Below are 24,532 nucleotides of genomic sequence, written 5' to 3' on the forward strand. Positions count from 1 at the left end.
AGATGTATGGGACAATTTTGAAAGGTCTAATAGGCACAGTGTAAGAGACAGAGCCAGAAAAGATATTTGAATAAATGATGATAGAAAACTTCTCAGATTTGGTGAAAGACTTACATTTATAGATTGAAGAAAGTCTGAAAACTCCAAACAAAAATGCAAAGAGAACAAAAGTAGGCACATTACAGTCAAAGTGTGGAAAACCAAAGATAAAGAGAAAATCTTGAAAGCAGACAGAGGAAAACTAGACATTGATAAGGGGACAATAATTTGAATTTCTGTACACATCTCATCAGAAAGCAGGGAAGCCATAGAGGTGGAACAAAATCTTTAAAGTTCTGAAAGGAAGAAAAAAATCTGTCAACCTAGAATTTTTTATCCAGTGAAAATATTCTTTAAGTCTTTTGAAAGAAAATTTTAAAAATTCATTGTTATTTGACTCTCATTACTGACTGAAGAAGAAAACCTGAATGATTAGGAGTATATACATGTAATACATATGATAACTAACAGAAAGATTGGGGGAGAGGCTATAAATGCAACTATGTCGTTGAAAAATTACTGTATTTTGCAACGTGTCTTGATAGAATGATGTTGACTACAATTCAATGGCTAAAACAAAATTAACAAAGTCAAAATTGCATGTCTTTTCTTCAATGATAGGTAAGTATGTATCCAGTATTTCATTTACCCACAGCATATGCTGTAGACCTCTCTTTCAAATTAAAGATAACAAAAGCCCAATTGAAAGGAAAAACAAAATAAATCAATGCTAACTAACAAATAATTAGCCTTCACTAATTCATCCATTCATTCTTTTATTAAACAGTTGAGCACTGTTCTAGATGCTAGGGATATAAAAATTACACAAAACCAACAAAAACCCCATGCCTGTATTTTGGAGGAGCAGGGTGTGCAGTATCATGGGAGAAGACATAACAAAACAAAATAAAAATATATAGTGTCTATATGGTGATAAGAGCTATGAGACACACAAAGCAGGTAAAAAAGATGGAAGTTGATGCTAGCCAAGTGGATATCTGGGGAAGAGCTTTAGGGGTAAATGCCAGAGCAAGAATGAATGCCATTAGCAGAAGCTTACTTCACAGATTGAAGAACACTGTGACTATGTTTTCCTGTGACTGTCACAGAAGGAGCAAGGCGGAGAGTCAAAGAAGATTAATTCAGAGAACAACTATATGCTTTCAAGGATTGTTACGATTTTGTTTTTGCTCTTGAATGAGAGGAACAGCCATTGAAAAGTTCGAGTGTCTTGGCCTGATACCAATTTGAAAAGGATCACTCTGGTTACTATGGTAAATAGGGAGAAAATGTGGACATAGGGAGACTAGTTAGGGGGCTGTTGCAGTTATTTAGTGAAAGAGCTCTGGAAAGTATTGAGACTTGATTAGATTTTTGATAAAGCATATCTAAAATATCTAAGACTCTAAAAGGTAGCTTTTGGATGTACTTTGGAGGTAGTGCCAGTAGGATTTTCTGTCACTGTGAGCATGGGGTAAGGGAGCAAGTGAGGATTGAGAGGAGCAAGTAACCCCATGAATTTTAGCCCGAAGAACTGAGCTGATGGAGTTGTCATTTACTGAGATGTGAGGACTATGAAGAAATAAGTTTGGCCGAGAAGATCAAATATTAGATTATGGACATAGGTTATGGGCATAGTTGTTTGAGATGCCCGAGAAGCATCTAAATGGAAAAATGAAGTAAGTCTGGAGTTTAGAGGTGACATCTAGGTTGGAGACAGAAATTTGGCATTGGCAGGATATGGACAGGATTTAAAGGTAAAGGACTGGATTTAGGTACCAATGAAGTGAGTTCAGAGAAAAAGATACCTGAGAAATGAGTCCTTGGGAAAGCCAGTGTTTGTAGGTTGAGGAGATGCAGAGGAACCAGCAAAGGAGAAAGAGGAGAGCAAGGGAATAAGGAGAAAAAGCAGGAGAGTGTGGTGTTTTAACTTGACCTGCTTGAAGTTAAATCTCATTTCTTCATTGAGGATACTGATTGTCAATTACACAGGATAATAGATTAGAAAATCTCATAATTATACATAAAGAACAGTCTCAGAATAATAATACCAATAATGCCCAATTGTTATAATTACTGAAAGTACAGTTAATTTGTTTTTGCATGTGTTCTCTTCATTCTCTCTGTTGCCATTTTTAGAATAGTTGAGGCATGTTACAAGGTGAATTATGTTCCCCTAAAATTGATTAAAATTCTCACCCTCAGTAGCCTGAAATGTGACTGTTCTTGGAGACAGGGTCTTAAAGAAGTAATTAAGTGAGGTCATTTTGGTTATTGGGTCCTAATCCAATATAACTGCTATCCATATAAAGAGGAGGAAATTAGGACTCAGACACATGCAAAAGAAAGACCATGTGAAGACACAGGGAAGAAAAGGTAGTTAGGCTGTCTTCAAACCAAGGAGAGAGTCTTCAGAAGAAAACCCTGCTTACACCCATATGTCAGACTTACAGCCTCCAGAACTATGAGAAAATAAACTTCTTTTATTTAAGCCATCCAGACTCTGGCACTTTGTCATAGCAGACCCAGCAAGCTAATACAAGGTCTTATCTACATTGTTAGCACACACAGTTATTACATACCATTCTCTCTTAACTCTTATTTAATCATAGTCCTATAAGTACCTGTATGTTTAAGGCTTATATTATTTCCTTATATTGAGGTGTTTTGGCTGTGTTTTAGCTCTTTCTGTAGTAGGTTCCTCAGGAAGAGTTCATGGAAACAGTATTTCTTGAGAAGTGCATTTTGATACTAGTTTGTAAGGGGTTTTATACTTTTTACTTGAAAGTCATTTTGCCTGGCTATAAAATCCTTGACTTTTCTTTCTTTGGATGTCTTAAATTGCTACTAATTTTTCTCTGGCATGAGGTGTTAGTATTGAAAGTCTGTTCACAATGTAATATCTTCCCCATTACAAGGCACTTAGTCTTGTTAGATGTTCAAAGGATTTTTTGTCTTTTTCCTTAAATCTAGTAATTTTGGTAGATATGTCTTGGTGTTGGTCATTCTGAGTTAATTTCTCAGGTATGTGGTGTGCACTTTCATATGTAGTTTGCATCTTTTCATATTTTAAGAAATTGTTCTTATACTATACTTTTAGAATTTTTTCTATTTCCTTGCTTTGGTTTTCTTCTCCAGAGACTTGACTATGTGTGTTTATTTACTTTGCTTATCTTTAATATTTCTCTTAAATCACTTATTTTATTTCACATTCTCTGAAATCTTTATATCCTTCTTTCTCTCTCATTTTAAAATTTAAAAGTAAAATAAAAATTACAGAAAAGCTACAAGCACTATGCCAGTCAGTTTTCTTCCTGAACCATGAGAGTAACTACTGACATGATGCTCCATCATTCCTGAATGTTATGTTCCTACAAACAAGAACATTCTTTCACATAATTATTCTGTAACATAAAATCAAGAGATTAGCATTGATTTGTTACTACCATTTAATTGTCAGACCCCATTAAAATTTTGCTAATTGTTGTATAATATCTTTTATAGTATAAAGATCCAGTTTACTGCATTTACATTATAATGCATCAAACAGCTTCTCAGTCTTTCCTTCATTTTCCATATGGATGCCCTCTTCACCTGAGGCAGGTGTTGGCTTCTTTTCTGATTACCTTCCATCATGGATGCCCTCTTTAACCCTTCCTCAGTTCTAGCACAATACACTGAGCTCGGCTGTTGAGCTGATGCCTTCCCTATATCCTTCTGGAGCCCCAGGGTTTTTTACCTCCTGCTGGGCAGCCCTCTTATTCAGATGCTACCCTCTCTCTAGAACTCTTGACACCCCATCCTGGCTTCTTTAGGCAATGTGCTCCCTGCCCTGCTGGTGGTGTGCCTTCCCTTGCCTGGTTGCTTCCCTTTGTGCATATTTTCTCATCTTCCTCAGGCTACAACAACCTGAGCCAGGCACCCCCCGTGATGATGCCCTCCTCTGCCTGCCCAGGCTCCAACATGCCAAGCCACACACCAAATGAATGATTTTCAACCCCCACTCTAGATCCAGCTGCCTCCCATGGTTTGCCGTCTCCTCTCAGGCAGATGTCTTCTCATCCTTTTCAGGCTCTGACTCTCTACACAGAGAAGCCCTTAGTGTACCTAACTTTCCTTACCTTGCACATACTCAGAAACTTTATGTCAAGGCACAACCCACTTGCCTCTTCCTTGTTGTTTCAGGTAGGCGCCTTATCACTTTTTTAGAATTCTGACATCATGAACTGGGCAGCTCTCCTACCTACACTTGCTACCCTTCTTATGCTCTGACATCCTGCAACAAATTGCACTATGTTGGCTGTAGGTTTTTTATAGATGATTTTTTTGGTAGTTAAAAGTTCCATTCTACTGCTAGTTTGTTCAATGCTTCTTATAAAAAGTGTTAGATTCTGTCAAATATGTTTTGTGTGTCTGTTGAGATAATAATATTAATGTTAATCTAGGTACAGGCTTGTTAGTAGTGTTGATCTTTTCAAAGAACTGGCTTTTGATTTTATTTTGTTTTCACAGTTGTGTTCTTATTCTCTATTTCATTAAGTTCTTCTATAATTCTTTGTATTTTTTTCTTTCTGCTTGTTTTATGTTTAGTTTGGTTTTTTGCTTCCAGGGTCATAAGGTGGGAGGTTTAGTTGTTGATTTGAAGACCTCTTTTTAAATACAAACATTTACAGATACAAGTTTCTAAGTGCCTTAACTGCTTATATTTTGGTATTTGTGTCTTTATTCATCTCAAAATATTTTGTAATTTCCCTTTTGATTATTTCTTCTTTGACACATCGGTTATTTACGAATGTGTTTATTTCCACATATTTGTGAATTCCTCAAATTCCCTTATATTATTGATTTCTTTTTTTAATTTTTTTTATTATTATACTTTAAGTTTTAGGGTACATGTGCACAACATGCAGGTTAGTTACATATGTACACATGTGCCATGTTGGTGTGCTACACCTATTAACTCGTCATTTACATTAGGTATATCTCCTAATGCTATCCCTCCCCGCTTCTGCCACCCCACAACAGGCCCCGGTGTGTGATGTTCCCCTTCCTGTGTCCACGTGTTCTCATTGTTCAGTTCCCACCTATGAGCGAGAACACGCAGTGTTTGGTTTTTTGTCCTTGTGATAGTTTGCTGAGAATGATGGTTTCCAGCTTATTGATTTCTAACATTCCAGTTTGGACAGATAATATACTTTGTATGTCTTCATGAATTTATTGAGGATTGTTTCATGACCTGAGTTTGGTCTATCCAGGAGAATGTTTTGTGTGTACATTTTTTTTGGAAACAGGGTCTCTCCTTCTGTCACCTAAGCTGGAGTGCAGTGGTGCAGTCCTAGCACACTGGAGTCTTAGACTTCTGGGCTCAAGTGATCCTCCTGCCTCAGCCTCCTGAGTAGCTGGGTCTATAGGCACAAGCCACTGTGCCTGACTAATTTTTCAGTTTTTTATACAGACAGGGTCTTGCCAGCTCAGGCTAGTTTTGAACTCCTGGCCTCAAGTGATCCTCCTACCTCAGCCTCCCAAAATGTTAGGATTACAGGCATAAGCCACTGAGCCCAGCTATGTGTACTTTAGAAGAATGTGTATTCTGCTGTTTTGGGATGGTGTGTTCTAGAGTCATCTGTTAGTTCTGTTTGGTTTTTGTTCAAATCTTCAGTTTCTTTCTTGATCTTATGAATGGAAAGTTGAGTATTGAAGTGCCCAACTATTATTGTTAACTTGTCTATTTCTCCCTTCATTTCTTCAGATGTTTCTTCATGTATTTTGACACTCTGCTGTTAGGTGCACATATGTTTACAATTGCTATATCCTCCTCATGATTGGCCCTTTTATCATTATCCAATGTCTTTTTAATATCTAGTAATATATTTTGTTTTAAAGTCTATTTTGTCTGATATTAGCACAGCCATTCCAGCTTTCTTGTGATTTATTGATATTTTTCCCATTTTATTTACTTTAAATATGTTTTTATCTTTGACTATTCTATAAACTGTATACTATTGAATCTTACTTTATTATCCAGTCTGACAATCTCTGCCTGTTGTTTTGATTGGTTATTTCATTCATCTTTGATGTGATTATTGATAGTTAGGTTTCTGTCTGTCATTTTACTTTTTGTTAGCTATGTGTCTCATGTTCTTTTTCTTTATTTATTCTTTACTGCTTTCTTTGGATTATGTGCTTATTTTCTTATATAGCATTTTCAATTTTTAAATAATTTTTTTCACTTACAAAAACATTTCCTTAGTGATTGCACTAGGCCTTACCATATACATCTTAACTCACTGGAATCAGCCTCAGATTTATACTAATTTTATCCTAGTGAGTTATATAAATGTTACTTCTATATAGCTCTATTCGTTTTCTGTTTTTTTGTGACATTATTGTTATATATGTAATACCTGTATATGTTACAAACCCAACATGACATAATTATTACTTCACATAATTGTGTCTTTTAAAGAAGCTGAGAGAAGAAAGGAGATACAGTGTATGTTTGTAGATTTTGTTATATTGATCTTCTCATTTATCATTTTGAATCTCTTCATTTGTTTCTGTGGATTCAGTTACCACTTGGAGTCATTTCCTTAGCTCAGTATACCTTTGCTCTACCCACCTTCTTTGTTATGCTGAAGTGATCCATATTGAAAAGCATGCATCATACTCTACTCATTTGAGTATAATTAGTACAAAATATATTCATACCTTCTTTTCTTCTTTTATAATAACAGTTTTATTGAAGTGTAATTTACATGCCATACAACTCATTAATGTTAAGTGTACAAGTCAATTATTTTTTATAAACTTACAAAGTTGTGCAGACATCACTACAAATTAATTTTAAAACATTTTTATCACCCCAGAAGGATCCTACCTACCTATTTGCAATCACTCCTCATTTTCATCCATGTCCTATTCATACAGTTTTATATAAGAATTCTTCCTCTGAAAATCCTTCTGAAAGAAATAATACAATAAATACTGATATTTATATAAAGGCTTATACTTTTATGTAAAATTTTTTCTTTTTAAATTTTTTTAGATTCAGGGTCTCACTCTGTCACCCAGGGTGGAGTGCAGTGGTATGATCATGGCTCACTGTGGCCTCAAAATCCTGGGCCCAGTGATCCTTCCACCTCAGCCTCCTAAAGAGCTGGGACTACAGGCATGTGACACCACACTCGGCTAATTTTTAATTTTTTGGTAGAGATGGGGTCTCTCTCTGTGTTGCTCAGGTTGATCTCAAACTGCTGGCCTGAAGTGATCCTCCCACCTTGGCCTCTCAAAGTGCTAAGATTACAGTTGTGAGCCATTGCACATGTCCACCTTTATATATAAATTTAGAGACATAGAAATAACCTAATACTACAAATAAGGGAAGATAAGAAAATTATCTTTATTTAATGGATTCTATGTTTATATTTAAATTACATTATACACTTTTTTAACCTAAAAGTGTTAGATTTAACTACATAAACTTGTTTTCCTCCTACAAACCAAAATAGGGTATGGTATGTATCATGGACTCAGAAAAACTAAGACCAATGTATTTCCAAATAAGAATAGGTTTTATTAGACATCTTACATTTCCACAAAATGAGTTTAAATCTTTTAAGATAATATATTAAAACTTGTTAATTCCAGTGTAAGCAGTATGAACAAAATGAAAGCAAGAGTTTTGTTCTAGACAATGGAATGTACAAATGTTTCAGCAGTGGTAAAATGCAGTCACGGAAAGCTGATTTCAGTGTTTAACTACATATTGTATGTGTTTTAATTCAGTCATTGTTTTTTTTGAATGCAGATATGCTGAGTTCTTAAGCATTCTAGTGATAACTCTACCCTCCTCATTCAAAAAAAAAAGTATTATCAATGAAATACTTCAGTCTACAGCATACAAAAATTTTTAATTATTCTTGTTGCTCTTGTCTTGACACATGCCTAATAATTAATAGTTTGCATCCAGTTTCGTATTAGTCTCTACACACTAGTCCAGAAGTAAAAACTGACATGATTGGTCTTCACAGTGTTAAAATGTTTGAATTAAATTTTAAAATACAGAGCTTTTAGATAAAAATTCGGATTTCATGTTTCTCTTGAAAAATATGGAAGAATTAGCAACATTGAACAATTGACTTGAGCTGAGGAGTAGGGGCCACTTTTAGAAAGGACAAACATTCTCTAGTTTGAGGAAGTCCCCACCTGGCCCAATTCACTTACATGTGTATCTGTGTGCCTCCTGTGAAAACTTGAGTTTGGGACATTTGATTTAATCTTATTATAACATTGAGTGAGAAAACTGGAGCCACATCAGCTAAATGACTTCCTAAGCTTGAAAAAGATAATTAGTGGCAGAGTCAGGATTTTAAGATGATTTCACTAATGATACATTGAATATGGACTATAAATCAGAAGACTTAGAATTACATGCTGGCCCCTTCCCTTCTACATCTTAATTTCTTAACATTAAGCTTTCATAGTTGTAAGTTGAAAGTAATAGTAATACTGATATGTGATTATTGCAAAGGTTAAATATCATTTATCATTATTAGACTCATATCTGCAGAGCAATTTTAACCACGTCTAACAATACCTTTCTTGTTATAGATGGCATTATGTTTAGTTGTCTTTCATAAAAAGTAATAACATGTTTTAACAAACTTCTCTTCTGAGTTTAGTATGTATATTGTGATATTATTGTTGAGTAGCATTGGTATTTCATAGGTTGATTTGCTTTTTAGTAAAGATATGAATATTTTTGTATATTAACTTTTTGTAGCCTCAAACGATAGTCATTTTTATAAGCATTCATGTGTCAGGCACTGTTTATTTACATAAATACTTTTTAAAGTGTTAACAAGAAAAATTAAACTTATGCTATGATGTAGTCAAGTAAAATCCTATTATATATAATATCAGGTTTGATATTTTTTCTAATGAAATGATTTTGCCAGTAATCAAAAACTTTAAATTAGAAAATGAAGATCTGAGTATCTTTATTGGCATAATAAAACTTAACTCTCATTGAATTGAAATGACAATAACAAAGTAAGTAACACCACTGAATAGTCCCTGACACATGAAAGGTACACAAGTACTTTCTTATTGCAAATGTTTCTCTGCTTTAAAACTTTTGCGTTTTAATTGTTGCTTTTAAAAAGAGTGTTTACCTTAGTTTTATTTTTTCAGAGTACCTTCAAGTTTAAATCTGAGAGTGATATTCATTTGGCAGAACATCATAAACAGGTTTTATATGATGGGAAACTTCCAAGTAGCATTGCCTTTACATATAATGCTAAGGCCACTGATGCTCAACTCTGCCTGGAATCATCACCAAAAGGGGATGCATCGATTTTTGTGCATTCCCCACATGCTCTAATGCTTCAGGTGGGTGAATCGTGGCTTCGTTTTCATGTTGTTAGAATTTAACAGTATCTTTATTTATATATCAAACATTGCTCATCTACACATCTGTGACTTTTTGTTTCTTTTTGGCTTTTGCAGATCTTTTAAGTGAAACTTTAAAGAATGTCTATCTTTTCTGTAGCAATATGCTCTACCCTGGCCTTGTCTCCTTAGTAGGAAATCTGTCATATCTATTATCTTATATATTATACAGCCTTTCAAATTAAATCAATTAACTGAATAAGTTAGTTGTTAGATATAAAAACATACTTTGCTTTAAGATTCTATTACTAATATTCTGTAACATTAAAATTACTTGTCTTTAAATCCATCAATAGTATTTCTGATTTTAAAATAACATTTGATTTTAACTTTATATTTTTAGTGTAAAAATATCTCAACCTAAGATTTGAAATTTAAAAGTGATTAGCAAAGGTATTCACTTTTTTGTCTTATATGTGTATAAAAATTATAATTGAAAGCTTAAAAAATGTCCAACTATGTTATTTAATTCCCTTATAAAGGTATTTGGACCAAGGAAATAGTGATGAAAATCATTCTATAGAAGTTTAATAAACATTTTTGGTTTTAGACATAGGATGTGAAAGGGATAGTAACACATTCAATTCATAGTGCAATTCATTCAATTGGACAGATTCAAGTGCTTTTTCCACTGTTTCACCAATTGGATAATCGGCAGCTCAATGACAGTCAAGTGGAAACAACTGTCTGGTAAGTTTTCTTTACATGTGCAATTGCTGGTATTTTATACACACTTAGACTATGCATGATGTACTCATGCTGTGTAAATGTATTACAGTATTTGGGTTCTGCCCTTAAAGTGCTAATCAATTTTTAGAACTAATGCAGATAGATATTTATACAATAAATAAAAACCCTGACACTTAGGTTGTTATATCATAAAGGAATGCCTTTTGTGACAATAAATAGAAAATTCTTAACAAAGATAGCATAGTGATTATAATATGTAGTTGAGGGAAAATATGAATCCTGACCTTATATTTGCATATACTCATGGTTCGAATTGTCCATGAAACCCTGTCAGGTTGAAGAAAATTACTAGGGTAAAATTATTCAGAAGAATAATATTTATTAGCAATTACATAATTTATATCTTAAAGAGTGGTATTTTATGATGCTTTTGTCGTGGCGTAAGTCTAGCACAATATTAATTGACATCAACCCTTATTTATATATAGTTTATGTTTGAGGACTCTAGTGGCAAATCCAAGTTTATGTAAAAATTAAATCTCTTCTAATGAGTGTAATTTCATGTGCATTTTTATAGTTTCTCTTTTATTTAAAAAAAAACTTGTGCGCCACACTCTAATTTACTGTTATATCTTAAAATTATATATACAAGAATTTAAAAATAAATTCTAGTAGCTATTTTGACTATACACATTGCCATGCTTGGGGATTTTAATGGGCAAGTTATATAGATAAGCATTAATTTTTATTCCAGAAGTAACATAGTAGTGCTTCATCAGTATATATACATGTACATGAGCTCCTTCATGGGTTATCTAATTTTGAATTGATGGTGAATCTAGTGAATGAAGGTATGGGAAAAATTTAAGGTACAATGAAGTGTAATACATGCTTTTTCTCATAATTATTATCTAAATTAGCTATTAATGAAATTCAATTTTAGCATTTCTAATAATATTATTTCTGTTTTGGGAACATCTTTATGTAAAGTATAAATCTAAATATAGATAAGAGATTCGTACATTTATAACATTACCTCCCGTCTATGGGTCTTGCCGCCTTTTATATCAATATAGTGTAAAGGTTGGAGTTTTGAAAGTAAAAAACTTTGAAGTGAAAAGGAATCCTGAGGTTATGTCCTGCTGTGATACTATTTTGTTTGTGAGATCTTAAATAATCTAATTGGAAGGTAGCTCAGCTTAGTGGAAAAATCAAACTTAAAATTTCTGTCCTTTATTTAAATTCAAAATGTTTTGCCATTTATCATCTCAGTGAACTAAGACACATTATGATCAGTAATTTAAAATCTAGTCAGTACTATGAAAAGAAGTGGGAGATGAAGTAGCCACTAGAAAAATCCATGTATAATTTAAATATTTCTTATGAAATATGAAATACATATAATCGAATCTTATTAGAAAAATCCATGTATAAATATTTCTTATGAAATAATATGAAATACATATATTATCAAATCTTACTGCTAAAACCATATGTAATAGGTTATCTGGTTCATTAATACAAGATGCATGGTTACTTTTTACTGACCTTCCTCAAAACTCATTTAATATGTATATTATATCTTGGTATTTAAATTGTATTTATTTCATCATGGAGATAAAAGAAAGTGTGAGGAGTCAGCATACTTATTTTCATTTTTAGTTCTTTTATATCATTCATCCTAATGTTTCCCTGTATTAACTAATTCCAACTTTTTCAGTGATGCCTATTATGTCTTTAGTTTCTTTCTTTATTTATTTAAGATGGACTCTTACTCTGTTGTCCAGGCTGGAGTGCAGTTCTGTGATCTCTTGACTTACTGCAACCTCGGTTTCCCAGACTCAAGCAATTCTCCTGACTCAGCCTCCCAAGTAGTTTGTGAGGCACCTGGGGCAGAGGAGAAAAAAAAAAAACGCGCGTGCAGAGAAGTGGGGCCTGGGTCCCTCACAGACGAAAGTGCCTTCCTATGAGCCCCTTCGCTGGGCCCAGTGGACCCTGGCGTCCCTGGTTCCACCCCAGGGTGCGCATCAGGCCGCTAGGGGTACCTCAAGGCGGACAAAAGGCCCATGAAGGGAAGGTGAGTTTTGAGGGAGGATAGGTGAGGCACCTGTGGCAGAAAAAAAAAAAAAAAAAAGCGCCACGGAGAAGGGGGCCCTGGGTCCCCCACGCACGAAAATCCCTTCCCATCAGCCCCTGCGCTGGGCCCTGTGGACCCTGGCAACACTGGTTCAAGCACAGGCTGTGCCACCGGCCTGATAGGGCTACCCCAAGGAGGGCAGAAAGCCCATGAGGGGAAGGTGAGGCACCTGGGGCAGAGAAAAAAAAAAAAAAGCGCGCCGTGGAGAAGCGGGGCCTGGGTCCCCCACGGACGAAATTGCTTCGCAGCATGCCCTGCGCTTGGCCCTGTGGACCCTGGCATCCCTGGTTTGAGACCAGGTGTCTGGGTCATCCAGGGACGAAAATGTCTTCCCATCAGCCCTTGCGCGGGGCCCCAGGGACCCTGGCATCCCTGGTTCGCGCCCAGGGTGCGCCTCGGGCCACTAGGGGTACCCCAACTCGGACAGAAGGCCCATGAAGGGAAGTTGAAGTTTGTGGGAGGAGAGGTGAGACACCAGGGGCAGAAAAAAAAAAAAATACAGGACCGCGCCTCAGAGAAGCGGGGCCTGGGTCCCCCACGGATGAAAGTGCCTTCCCATCAGGCCCTACGCTGGGCCCGGTGGAACCTGGCGACCCTGTTCGAGCCCAGGGTGCGCCTCGGGACCGCTTGGGGTACCACAAAGCGAACAAAAGGTCCATGAGGGGAAGGTGAGGCACCTGAGGCAGAGAAAAAAAAAAAAACGCGCCGCCGAGAAGCGGTGCCTGGGTCCCCCACGGATGAAAGTGTCATCCCATCAGCCCCTTCGCTGGGCCCTGGGGACCCTGGCGTCCCTGGTTTGACCCCAGGGTACGCCTCGGGCCACTAGGGGTACCCCAAGGTGGGCAGAAAGCCCCTAAGGGGAAGGTGAGGCACCTGGGGCAGAGAAAAAAAATACTTCGCCACCGAGAAGCGCGGCCTGGGTCCCCCACGGACGAAAGTGTCTTCCCATTAGTCCCTGCACTGGGACCCGGGGACCCTGGTGTTCCTGGTTCGAGTTCAGGGTGCGCCTCGGCTAAGTGCACCCCAAGGGTGGCTTTGGGGGCACAAAGCCCATGAGGGGAAGGTGAGTTTTGAGGGAGGAGAGGTGAGGCACCTGTCACAGAAAAAGAAAAAAAAAAACGCGCCGCGGAGAAGCGGGGCCTGGGTCCCCCACGGACTAAAGTGCCTTCCCATCAGCCCCTGCACTGGACCCTGTGGACCCTGGTGACACTGGTTCGAGCCCCGGGTGTGCCTCGGGTCTGCTGGGAGTACCCAAAGGCGGGCAGAAAGCCCATGAGGGGAAGGTGAGTTTTGAGGGAGGAGAGGTGACGCACTTGTCACAGAAAAAGAAAAAAAACGCGCCACAGAGAAGTGGGGCCTGGGTCCCCCACGGACGAAAGTGCCTTCCCATCAGCCCCTGCACTGGGCCCCATGGACCCTGGCGACCCTGATTCGAGCCCCAGGTGCGCCTCGGGCCCGCTAGGGGTACCCAGAAGCCGGCAGAAGGCCCACCAGGGGAAGGTAAGACACCTGGGGCAGAGGAAAAAAAAAAAAAAACGCGCTGCAGAAAAGCGGGGCCTGGGTCCTCCACGGACGAAGGTGCCTTCCCATCAGCCCCTGCGCTGGGCCCCGGGGAACCTGGGGTCCCTGGTTTGAGCCCAGGGAGAGCCTCGGGCCGCTAGGGGTATCCCAACGCCGGTGGAAAGCCCATGAGAGGAAGGTGAGCTGTGAGGGAGAAGAGGTGAGGCACTTGTGGCAGAAAAAAAAAAAAACCGCACCACGGAGAAGCGGAGCCTGGGTCTCCCACGGAAAAAAATGCCTTCCCATCAGCTCCTGCGCTGGGCCCCGTGGACCTAGGCGACCCTGGTTCTAGGCCTGGGTGCGCCTCCGGCCCGCTAGGTGTACCCCAAAGCGGGCAGAAGGCCCATGAGGGGAAGGTGAGGTTTGAGGGAGGAGAGGTGAGGCACCTGCGACAGAAAAAAAAAAAAACAAAAAACCGTGCCGAGGAGAAGCGGGGCCTGGGTCCCCCATGGACGAAAGTGCCTTCTCATCAGCCCCTGCGCTGGGCCCCCTGGACCCTGGCGACCCTGGTTCAAGGGCCAGAAGCGACTCCGGCACGCTAGGGGTACCCTAAGGAAACCAGAAATCCCATGAGGGGTAGTTGAGGTTTGAGGAAGGAGAGGTGAGGCACCTGTGGCAGAAAAAAAAAAAAAAAAACGCACCACGGAGAAGCGGAGCCTGGGTCCCCAACGGACGAAAGTGTCTTCCCGTTAGCCCTTGCGCTGGGCCCAGGGGACCCTGGCGTTCCTGGTTCGAGACCAGGGTGCGCTTCAGGCCGCTAGGGGTACCCAAAAGCGGGCAGAAGGCCCATGAGGGGAAGGTGACGCACCTGGGGCAGAGAAAAAAAAAAAACAAAAACCGCGCAGCAGATAAGCGGGGCCTGGGTCCCCCACAGAAGAAACTCTTCCCATCAGCGCTTGCGCTGCGCCCCGGGGACCCTGGTATCCCTGGCTCGAGCCCAGGGTGCGCCTCGGCCTGCTAGGGGTACCTCAAGGCAGACAGAAGGCCCATGAGGGAAAGGTGAGGCACCTGGGGCAGAGAAAAAAAAAAAAATGCGCCGCCCAGAAGTGGCGCCTGGGACCCCACGGACAAACGTCCCTACCCATCAGCCCTACACTGAGCCCCGGAGACCCTAGCGTCCCTGGCTCGAAACCAGGGTGCGCCTCTGGCCCGCTAGGGGTACCTCAAGCGGGCAGAAATCCCATGAGAGGAAGGTGAGGCACCTGGGGAAAAGCAAAACAAAACAAAACAAAAGCCGCAGGGAAGCAGAGCCTGGGTCCCCAAGGAAGAAAGTGTCTTCCCATCAGCCTTTGCGCTGGGCCGCGGGGAAGCTGGTATCCCAGTTTGGAGCCCAGGTTGTGCGTCTGGCCACTAGGAGTACCCCAAGTCGGACAGAAGGCCCATGAGGGGAAGGTGAGGTTTGAGGGAGGAGAGGTGAAGCAACTGTGGCAGAAGAAAAAAAAGCCACGGCGCGGAAAAGCGGGGCCTGGGTCCCCAACGGACGAAAGTGCCTTCCCATCAGCCCCTGCGCTGGGCCCCGTGGACCCTGTAGACCCTGGTTAGAGCCCAGGGTGCGCCTCCTGACCAATAGGGGTATCCCAAAATGGGCAGAATGCTCATTAGGGGAAGGTGAGGCACTTGGGTCAGAGAAAAAAAAAAAAAAAAACCCTGCCGTGGAGAAGCCGGGCCTGGATCCCCAGTGACGCAAGTGCCTTTCCATCAGGCCTTGCGCTGGGTCCCGGGGATCCTGGCGTCCCTGGTTCGAGCACAGGTTGTGCCTCGGGACGCTAGGGGTACCCCAACACGGACAGAAGGCCCATGAGGGGAAGGTGAGGCACCTGGGGTAGAGAAAAAAAAAACGCGCTGCAGAGAGGCGGGGCCTGGGTCCCCCAGGGACCTAAGTGCCTTCCCATCAGCCCCTCTGCTGTGCCGCGGGGACCCTGGCTACCCTGGTTCGAGCCCAGGGTACGCCTCGGGCCCGCTAGGGGTACCCCAATGCGGGCAGAAGGGGATGAGGGGAAGGTGAGGCACCTGGGGCAGAGAAAAAAAAAAAAAAAAACGCGCCGCAAAGAAGCAGGGCCTGGGTCCCCCACGGATGAGTGTCTTCCCATCAGCCCCTGCCCTGGGCCCCGTGGACCCTGGCAACCCTGGCTGGAGCCCCAGGTGTGCTTCGGGCCCGCTAGGGGTACCCAGAAGCCAGCAGAAGGCCCATGAGGGGAAGGTGAGACACCTGGGGCAAAGAAAAAAAAAAACCGCGCTGCAGAGAAACGGGGCCTGGGTCCTCCACGGACGAAGTTGCCTTCCCATCAGCCCCTGCGCTGGGCCCTGGGGAACTTGGTGTCCCTGGCTGGAACCCAGGGTGCGCCTCGGGCCCACTAGGGGTACCCCAAGGAGAGCAGGAAGCCCATGAGGGGAAGGTGAGTCACCTGCGGCAGAGAAAGAAAAAAAAACCGCGCCGCGGAGAAGCGGGGCCTGGGTCCCCCACTGACGAAAGTGTCTCCGTCAGCCCTTGCGCTGGGCCCCGAGGACGCTGACGTCCCCGGTTCGAGCCCACGGTGCGCTTCAGGCTGCTAGGAGTACCCCAAGGAGGAAAGAAGGCCCAAAAGTTTCAGCTGAGCTTTGAGGGAGGAGAGGTCAGGCACCTGTGGCAGAAAAAAAAAAAAAAAAAACCAACGCGCAGCGGAGAACCGGTACCTGGGTCCCCCAAGGACGAAATTGCCTTCCCATCAGCCACTGCGCTTGGCCCCGTTGAATCTGGCTTCCATCGTTCGAGCCCAGGGTGCGCCTCGGGCCGCTAGGGGTACCCCAAAGCGTGCAGAAGGCACATGAGGGGAAGGTGAGGCACCTGGGGCAGAGAAAAAAAAAATACCTCGCGCGGAGAAGCGGGGACTGGGTCCCCCCAACGGACGAAAGTGTCTTCCCATCAGCCCTTGCGCTGGGCCCCAGGGACCCTGGCGTCCCTGGTTCGAGCCCACAGTGCACCTCGGGCCGCTAGGTGTACCCCAAGGCAGACAGAAGGCCCATGAGGGGAAGGTGAGGTTTGAGGGAGGAGAGGTGAGGCACCTGTGGCAGGAAAAAAAAAAAAAAAAAAAAAACCGCGCCAGGGAGAAGCAGGGCATGGGTCCCCCACGGACGAAAGTCCCTTCCCATCAGGCCCTGCGCTGAGCCCCGTGGACCCTGGCGACCTTGGCTCAAACCCAGGGTGCGCCTCGGGCCGCTAGGGGTACCCCAACGCGGGCAGAAAGCCTATGAGGGGAAGTTGAGGTTTGAGGGAGGAGAGGTGAGGCACCTGTGGCAGAAAAAAAACAAAACAAAACAAACAAAAACCGCGCGGCAGAGAAGCGGGGCCTAGGTCCGCCACGGATGAAAGTGTCTTCCCATCAGCCCTTGCGCTGGGCCCCGGGGACCCTGACTACCCTGGTTCGAGCCCAGGGTGCGCCTCAGTCCACTAGGGGTACCCCAAAGCAGGCAGATGGCCCATGAGGGGAAGGTGAGGTACCTGGGGCAGCCGAAAGAAAAAAAAACTGCGCCGCGGAAAAGCGGTGCCTGGGTCCCCCGCGGACGAAAGTGTCTTCCCATCAGCCCTTGCACTGGGCCCCGGGGACCCTGGAGTCCCTGGTTCGACTCCAGGGTTTGCCTCGGGCCGCTAGGGGTACCCCAAGGCAGGCAGAAGGCCCATGAGGCGAAGGTGAGGTTTGAGGGAGGAGAGGTGAGGCATCTGTGGCAGAAAAAAAAAAAAAAAAAAAAAACGCGCCACGGAGAAGGGGGACCTGGGTCCCCCACGGAGGAAAGTGCCTTACCATTAGCCCCTGCGCTTGGCCCTGTGGACCCTAGCGACCCTGGTTTGAACCCAGTGTGCGCCTCGAGCCGCTAGCGGTACCCCAAAGTGGGCAAAAGCCCATGAGGGGAAGGTGAGGCACCTGGGGCGGAGAAGAAAAAAAAAAACTCGCCACAGAGAAGGGAGGCCTGGGTTCCCCACGGAAGAAAGTGCCTTCTCATCAGACCCTGCGCTGGGCCCCAGGGACCCTGGCATCCCTGGTTCGAGCCCAGGGTGTGCCTCGGGCTGCTGGGGGTACCGCAAGGCGGACAGAAAGCCCATGAGGGAAAGGTGAGGCACCTGTGGCAGAAAAAAAAAAAAAAAAAACCCGCGCCGCAGTGAAGCGGGGCCTGGGTCCCCCACTGACGAAAGTGCCTTCCCATCAGGCCTTGCGCTAGATCTCGTGGACACTGGCGACCCTGGTTCGAGCCCAGGGTGCGAATCGGGCCCGCTAGGGGTACCCCAAAGCGGGCAAAAGTCCCATTAGAGGAAGGTGAGGCACCTGGGCAGAGAAAAAAAAACCGCGCTGCTGAGAAGTGGGGCCTGGGTCCTCCACGGACGAAAGTGTCTTCCCATCAGCGCCTGTGCTGGGACCCAGGGACCCTGGCGTCCCTGGTTCGGCCACAGGGTGCGCCTCGGGCCGCTAGCGGTACCTCTAGACGGGCAGAGGGCCCATGAGGCGAAGGTAAGGTTTGAGGGAGGAGAGGTGAGGCACCTGCGGCAGAAAAAAGAAAAAGAAGTTCACCTCGGAGAAGCGGGCCCTGGGTCCCCACGGACAAAAGTCCCTTCCCATCAGCGCTGCGCTGGGCCCGGGGGACCCTAGCATCCCTGGCTCGAAACCAGGGTGAGCCTCGGGCCCGCTAGGGGTAGCCAAAGGCGGGCAGAAAGCCCATGAAGGGAAGGTGAGGCACCTGGGGAAGAGGAAAAAAAAAAAAAAAACCCTGCGGAGGAGCAGAGCTTGGGACCCCCACAGAGGAAAGTGTCTTCCCATCAGCCCCTGAGCTGGGCCCTGTGGACCCTGGTGTCCCTGGTTAGAGCCCAGGGTGCGCCTCGGCCTGCTAGGGGTACCCCAAGGCGGACAGAAGGCCCGTGAGGGGAAGGTGAGACACCTGAGGCAGAGAAAAAAATAAAAAACTGTGCCGCCTAGAAGCGGGGCCTGGGTCCCCCACGGACGAAAGTGCCTTCCGATGCGCCCCTGCGCTGGGCCCTGGGGACACTGGCGTCCCTGGTTTGAGCACAGGGTGCACCTCGGGACTGCTAGGGTACCCCAACGCAGGCAGAAGGCCCCTGAGGGGAAGGTGAGGCACCTGGGGCAGAGAAAAAAAAAAACAAAACCGCGCCGCCGAGAAGCGAGGCCTCGGTCCCCCATGGACGAAAGTGTCTTCCCATCAGCCCCTGCACTGGGCCCCAGGGACCCTGGCGTCCCTGGTTCGAGCCCAGGGTGCGCTCGGGTCGTCAGGGGTACCCCAACGCAGGCAGAAAGCCCATGAGTGGAAGGTGAGGTTTGAGGGAGGAAAGGTGAGGCACCTGGGGCAGAGGAAAAAAAAAAAAAAACAGACCACGGAGTAGCGGGGCCTGGGTCCCCCACGGATGAAAGTGCCTTCCCATTAGCCCCTGCGCTGGGCCCCGTGGACCCTGGCGACCCTGGTTCGAGCCCAGGGTGCGCCTTAGGCCCGCTAGGGTACCCAAAAGCGGGCAGAAGGCCCATGAGTGGAAGGTGAGGCACCTGAGGCAGAGAAAAAAACTGTGCCGCGGAGAAGGGGGACCTGGGTCCCCCACGGACGAAAATGTCTTCCCATCAGCCCCTGAGCTGGGCCCAGGGGACCCTGGCATCCCTGGTTCAAGACCAGGGTACGCTTTGGGCCTCTTGGGGTACCCCATGGCGGGCAGAAAGCCTATGAGGGGAAGGTGAGGTTTGAGGGAGGAGAGGTAAGGCACCTGTGGCAGAAAAGAAAAAAAAAAAACGCGCCACAGAGAAGCAGGGCCTGGGTCCCCCACGGACGAAAGTGCCTTCTCATCAGCCCCTGCGCTGGGCCCCGGGGACCCTGTCGTCCCTGGCTCGAATCCAGGGTGCGCCTCTGGCCTGCTAGGGGTAACCCAAAGCGGGCAGAAGGCCCATGAGGGGAAGGTGAGTCACCTGGGGCAGAGAAAAAAAAAAACAAAAAACCCGCGCTGCGGAGAAGCGGGGCCTGGGTCCCCCACAGGTGAAAGTGTCTTCCCATCAACCCTTGCGCTGTGCCCCGGGGACCCTGGCGACCCTTATTCGAGCTCAACGTGTGCCTGGGGCCGCTAGGGGTACCCCAAAGGGGGCAGAAGGCCCATGAGGGGAAGGTGACCCAGCTGGGGCAGAGGAAAAAAAAAAAAACGCGCCTCGGAGAAGCGGGGCCTGGGTCCCCCACGGAAGAAAGTGTCTCCCCATCAGCCCTTGCGCTGCACGCTGGAGACCCTGGCATCCCTGGTTCTAGCCCAGGGTGTGCCTCGGGCCGCTAGGGGTACCCCAAGGTGGATAGAACGCCCATGAGGGGAAGGTGAGGCACCTGGGGCAGAGAAAAAAAAAAAAAAACTGCGCCTCCGAGAAGCAGGGACTGGGTCCCCCACGGACGAAAGTGTATTCCCATGAACCCTTGCGCTGAGCCCCAGGGACCCTGGCGTCCCTGGTTCAAGTCCAGTGTGCACCTAGGGTGGCTAGGGGTACCCCAAGTCGGACAGATGGCCCATGAGGGGAAGTGAGGTTTCAGGGAGTAGAGGTGAGGTACCTGTGGCAGGTGTCCATCTGTAAACTGTTTATGCATGTGAGCCCTGATGTCCACCAGGGGCTGGATGTCCCCCTGGGGCTAGATGTTCGCCTGGAGCCTGGTGTCTACCTGGGGCCTGATATCCAGGAGAGGCTTAGTTATCCACCTATGGCCATCTGGAGCCAGATGCCCATCTGAGGTTGGTGTACACCTAAGGCCTGATATCTACCTGGGGCTTGGATGTTCATGTGGGGCCTGATGTCCACCTAAGACCATGTGTTCACCTGGACCCTGGGTGACCATCTGGGTTATGATGTTCAGCTGGGGCCCAGAGTTCAGCTGGGGACTGGGTCAGCCTTCTGCCTGATGCACACCTGGGGACTAGGTACCCACCTGGGCTCCCGTGTTCACTGGAGCCTGATGTCTACCTGGGGCCTTGTATTTACCTAGGACCAATTCATCCACCTGGGGTCTGAGTGCCCTCATGGAGCCTGGAGTTTTCCTGGGGCCTGGGGTCTGCCTTAGGCTTAAGTGTACATCTGTGGCCTGATGTCCACCTTGGGATGGATGTCCGCCTGGGGACGGATATTCAGTAGGGGCCTGAGTGTCCACCTGGTTTGTGATGTCTACCTGGGGCCTGGTGTTCATCTGAGGTTTGATATCCACGTGGGGCCTGGACATTTACCTGGAACCTGATGTATAGCTGGTGCCTGAAGTTCATCTATGCCTGGTGTCCTCCTGGGGCCAGGTAGTCAACATGGGGCCTGAAGACTTTCTAGAGTTCAGTGTTCACCTGGGGCCTGAAGTCCACCTAGGGCTTGGGTATCCAAACAGGGCCTGGTGTCAGCTTGAGATTTGTGTATTTACCTAGGGCCTGGTTGTCCACTTGGGGCTTGATTTTTTACTTGTTTTTTTGTGTTAATCTGGGGTCTAGTGTCCACCTGGGGCCTAGGTATCCACCTAGGGACTATTGTCCAGCTGGAGACTAATGACTACCTATGGCCTGGTAATCACCTAAGGCTTTGTTTCACTTAGGTACTTGGTGTCAAACTGTTGCCTGCTGTTCACCTGGGCTATGGTGTCCACCTGGGGCATATTGTCCACCTGGGGTCTGGATGTCAGCCTGGATCTGTTGTATACCTGTATCTTAGATATCCAGATAGGGGTCTGTTTTCTGCTTAGGTGCAGCAGTCCATCTGGTGCTTGAGTGTCAACCTAAGGCCTGATGTCTATGTTGGACCTAGGGTTCACCTGAGGCCTGATATCCACCTGGGGCCTCAATGTCCAAATGGGGCCTGATGCCCATCTGGGCCCTGGGTGTCCACCTGCAGCATGGATGTCCACTGGTACTTTATGTCCCCCAGGGGCCTAATGTCCACCTAAGACCTGGTGTTCACCTGGGGTCTGATGTTCAGCTGAAGACCAGATGTCCACCTGGAGCCAAGGAATCCACCCAGGGACTGGTGTTGAACTGGGGCCTGATGACCACCTGGCGACAAGGTACACACCAGGCTTGATGTCCACCTGTCACCAGATGTCTACCTGAGTCCTGATGTCCATCTTGATCCTGGGTGTCCACATTAGGCCTGATGTCCAGCTGGGGCCTAGGTACCCACTGGGGGCTTCCTGTTAACTTGGGGACTGGTGTCATTCTGGGGCCTAATGACCGCCTGGGTTGTATTATTCACCTAAGGCCTGGTGTCCACTTGGGGCTTGAGTGTAACCCTGGACCTGGCATCCACATAGGACTTGGGTATCAAACTGGCCCCTTGGTGTCCAGTTAAGACATCATGTGAACCTGGTGCCTGAGTATCCACATGGGGCCAAATGACTACTGGGGACCTGAATGTCAACCTAGAATCTGAGGTTTACTAGGGGCCTAGGTGTCCACCTGGGGCCTAATGTCCACCTGAGCCTGGGTGTCAACCTGGGGCCTGATGTAAACCTCTAGTTCAGTGTCCACCTTGGGCTTGATGTCAACCTGGAGCCTGATGTCCACCTGAGAGTACTGATGTTCACCTTTGACCTGATGTCCACCTGTGGACTGTTTACCACCCATGGCCTGATGTTCACCTGGGGATGAATGTCCAACTGTGACCTGTTGTGCACCTGGAACCTAGACATCCACCTGCGGCCTGATGTTCAGCTGGGCTAGGACCCGGAGTTCACCTGAGGCATGATGTCCACCTGAAGCTTGATGTTCATCTGGGGGCTGGGTGTCCACTTGGGGCCCAATATCCACCTGGAGACTAGGTACCCACCTGGGATCTGGTGTTCACTCAAGATTGGTGTTCAGCTGTGGCTTAATGACCACCTGGGTCATGGTGTCTACCTTGGACTGGGTGCTCACCTGGAGCCAGTGCTCACTGGGGGCCTAGTGTGCACCTGAGACTGGGGGATGCACCTGAGGTCTGGTGTCTACCTGGTGCCTAGGTATCCACTTGGGGCCTAATGTTCATCTGGAATCTGATATCCACCTGGGGCCTTGTAATTACCTGAGGTCTGGGCATCCACCTAGGGCTTGAGTATCCTCCTGGGGCCTTGAGTTTTACTGGGGACTCGTGTCTGCCTTGGACCTGGGTGTACATCTGTTGCCTAATGTACACCTTGACAGTGATGTCAACCTGGGGACAGATGTCCTCTTGGGGTCTGAGTGTGCACCTGGTGCCTGATGTCTGCCTGGGGACTTGTGTTCACCTGAGACCTGATATCCACCTAGGGCCTGGGTGTCCACGAGGGGCTGATGTTCAGCTGGAGACTGGATATCCACCTGGGGCTTAGGGATCCATCCAGAAACTGATGTCAAACTGGGGCCTGATGTCTACTTGGGGACTAGGTATCCATATGAGGCTTGATGTTCATCCGTGGCCAGACGTCCATCTGATGCTTGATGTCCACCTTAGTCCTGGATGTCTACTGGAGACCACATGTCCAACTAGAGCTTAGGAACCTACTGGGGGCCTCGTGTAAACCTGGGGACTGGTATGCAGCTGGGTCCTAATGATCCCCTGGGTCATATTATTCACCTAGGGCCTGGTGTCCACTTAGGGCTTGAGTGTCAACCTTAGGTCTTGTGTTCATCTTTGATCTGGTGTCCACCTGGGACTTGGGTATCAACCTGAGGACTTGGTGTCCAATTGAGGTGTCATGACCACCTGGGGACTAAATGTCAATCTGGGGCCTGATGTAAACCTCTAGTTCAGTATACACCTGGGCCTGGTCTTCACTTGGGGCCTGCTGTCTACCTGGGCCTTGCTGTCAACCTGGGGCCTGATGTAAACCTCTAGTTCAGTATCCACCTGGAGCCAGATGTCTTCCTAGAGACTTATATTCAGTTTTGACCTGATGTCCACCTGGGGACTTGCTATCCATCCATGGTCTGATATTCACCTGGGGACAGATTTTCAACTGTGGCCAGAAGTGCACCTGGGGTCTGGGCTTCCACTTAGAGCCTGATGTTTAGCTGGGGCTAGCATCATTACATCTCCATGTAACATCATTACATGGAGAATGATGTCCACCTGAAGTTTGATGTTTACCTGGGGCCTGATACCTTCCTGGTGCCCAAGTGTTCTCATGTGCCTAATGTCCACTAGTTGGCCTGGTGTTCATCTGAGAGCTTGGTGTCAACCAGTGGCTTTATGTACACCTGGATTCTAGTGTCCTCCTGGGGCCTTATGCCTACCAGGAGTCTGGTGTACCCCAGGGGTCTAGTATCCACCTGGAGTCTGGGTGTCCACCTGGAGCCTAATGTTGAGCTTAGACTGAGTGTCAGCCTGAGGCCTGATGTCTACTTAGGGCATAGGTATTCACCTGGGGCTTCTTGTTTACCTGGGGACTAATGTCAACCTTGAGCCTAGGTATCCACCTGGGGAATAGTGTCCAGCTGCAGCCAGATGTCTACCTATGGCCTGAAGCATGGTTGTTATCCTAAGGCCTTGTATTAGTCCATTTTCACACTATTATAAAAAACTACCTGATATTGGGCAACTTATGAGGAAAAGAGGTTTAACTGACCCACAGTTCTTCAGGCTTAATAGGGAGCATGACTGGGCGGGCTTGGGACACTTACAATCATGATGTAAAGCCAAGAGGAAGCAAGCCCTTTTTACCATGGGGGAGGAG

At 46.3% G+C, this 24,532-nt stretch overlaps 1 protein-coding gene across 1 annotated transcript; it reads right to left on the reverse strand.

Moving 5' to 3' along the window:
• Window positions 1–6,763: 6,763 nt before the first annotated feature.
• On the reverse strand, window positions 6,764–20,171 carry LOC134759762 (uncharacterized). The gene is made up of 2 exons (XM_063714130.1): window positions 11,955–20,171; window positions 6,764–6,999 (listed from the first exon to the last, which is right to left on the reverse strand). The coding sequence occupies exon 1, from the start codon at window positions 19,378–19,380 to the stop codon at window positions 18,328–18,330; it is 1,053 nt and encodes a 350-aa protein (XP_063570200.1). The 5' UTR covers window positions 19,381–20,171; the 3' UTR covers window positions 6,764–6,999; window positions 11,955–18,327.
• Window positions 20,172–24,532: the final 4,361 nt, after the last annotated feature.

This window comes from Pongo abelii, chromosome 13 (genome assembly GCF_028885655.2).
Source record: "Pongo abelii isolate AG06213 chromosome 13, NHGRI_mPonAbe1-v2.0_pri, whole genome shotgun sequence".
Classification (NCBI taxonomy): Eukaryota; Metazoa; Chordata; class Mammalia; order Primates; family Hominidae; genus Pongo; species Pongo abelii.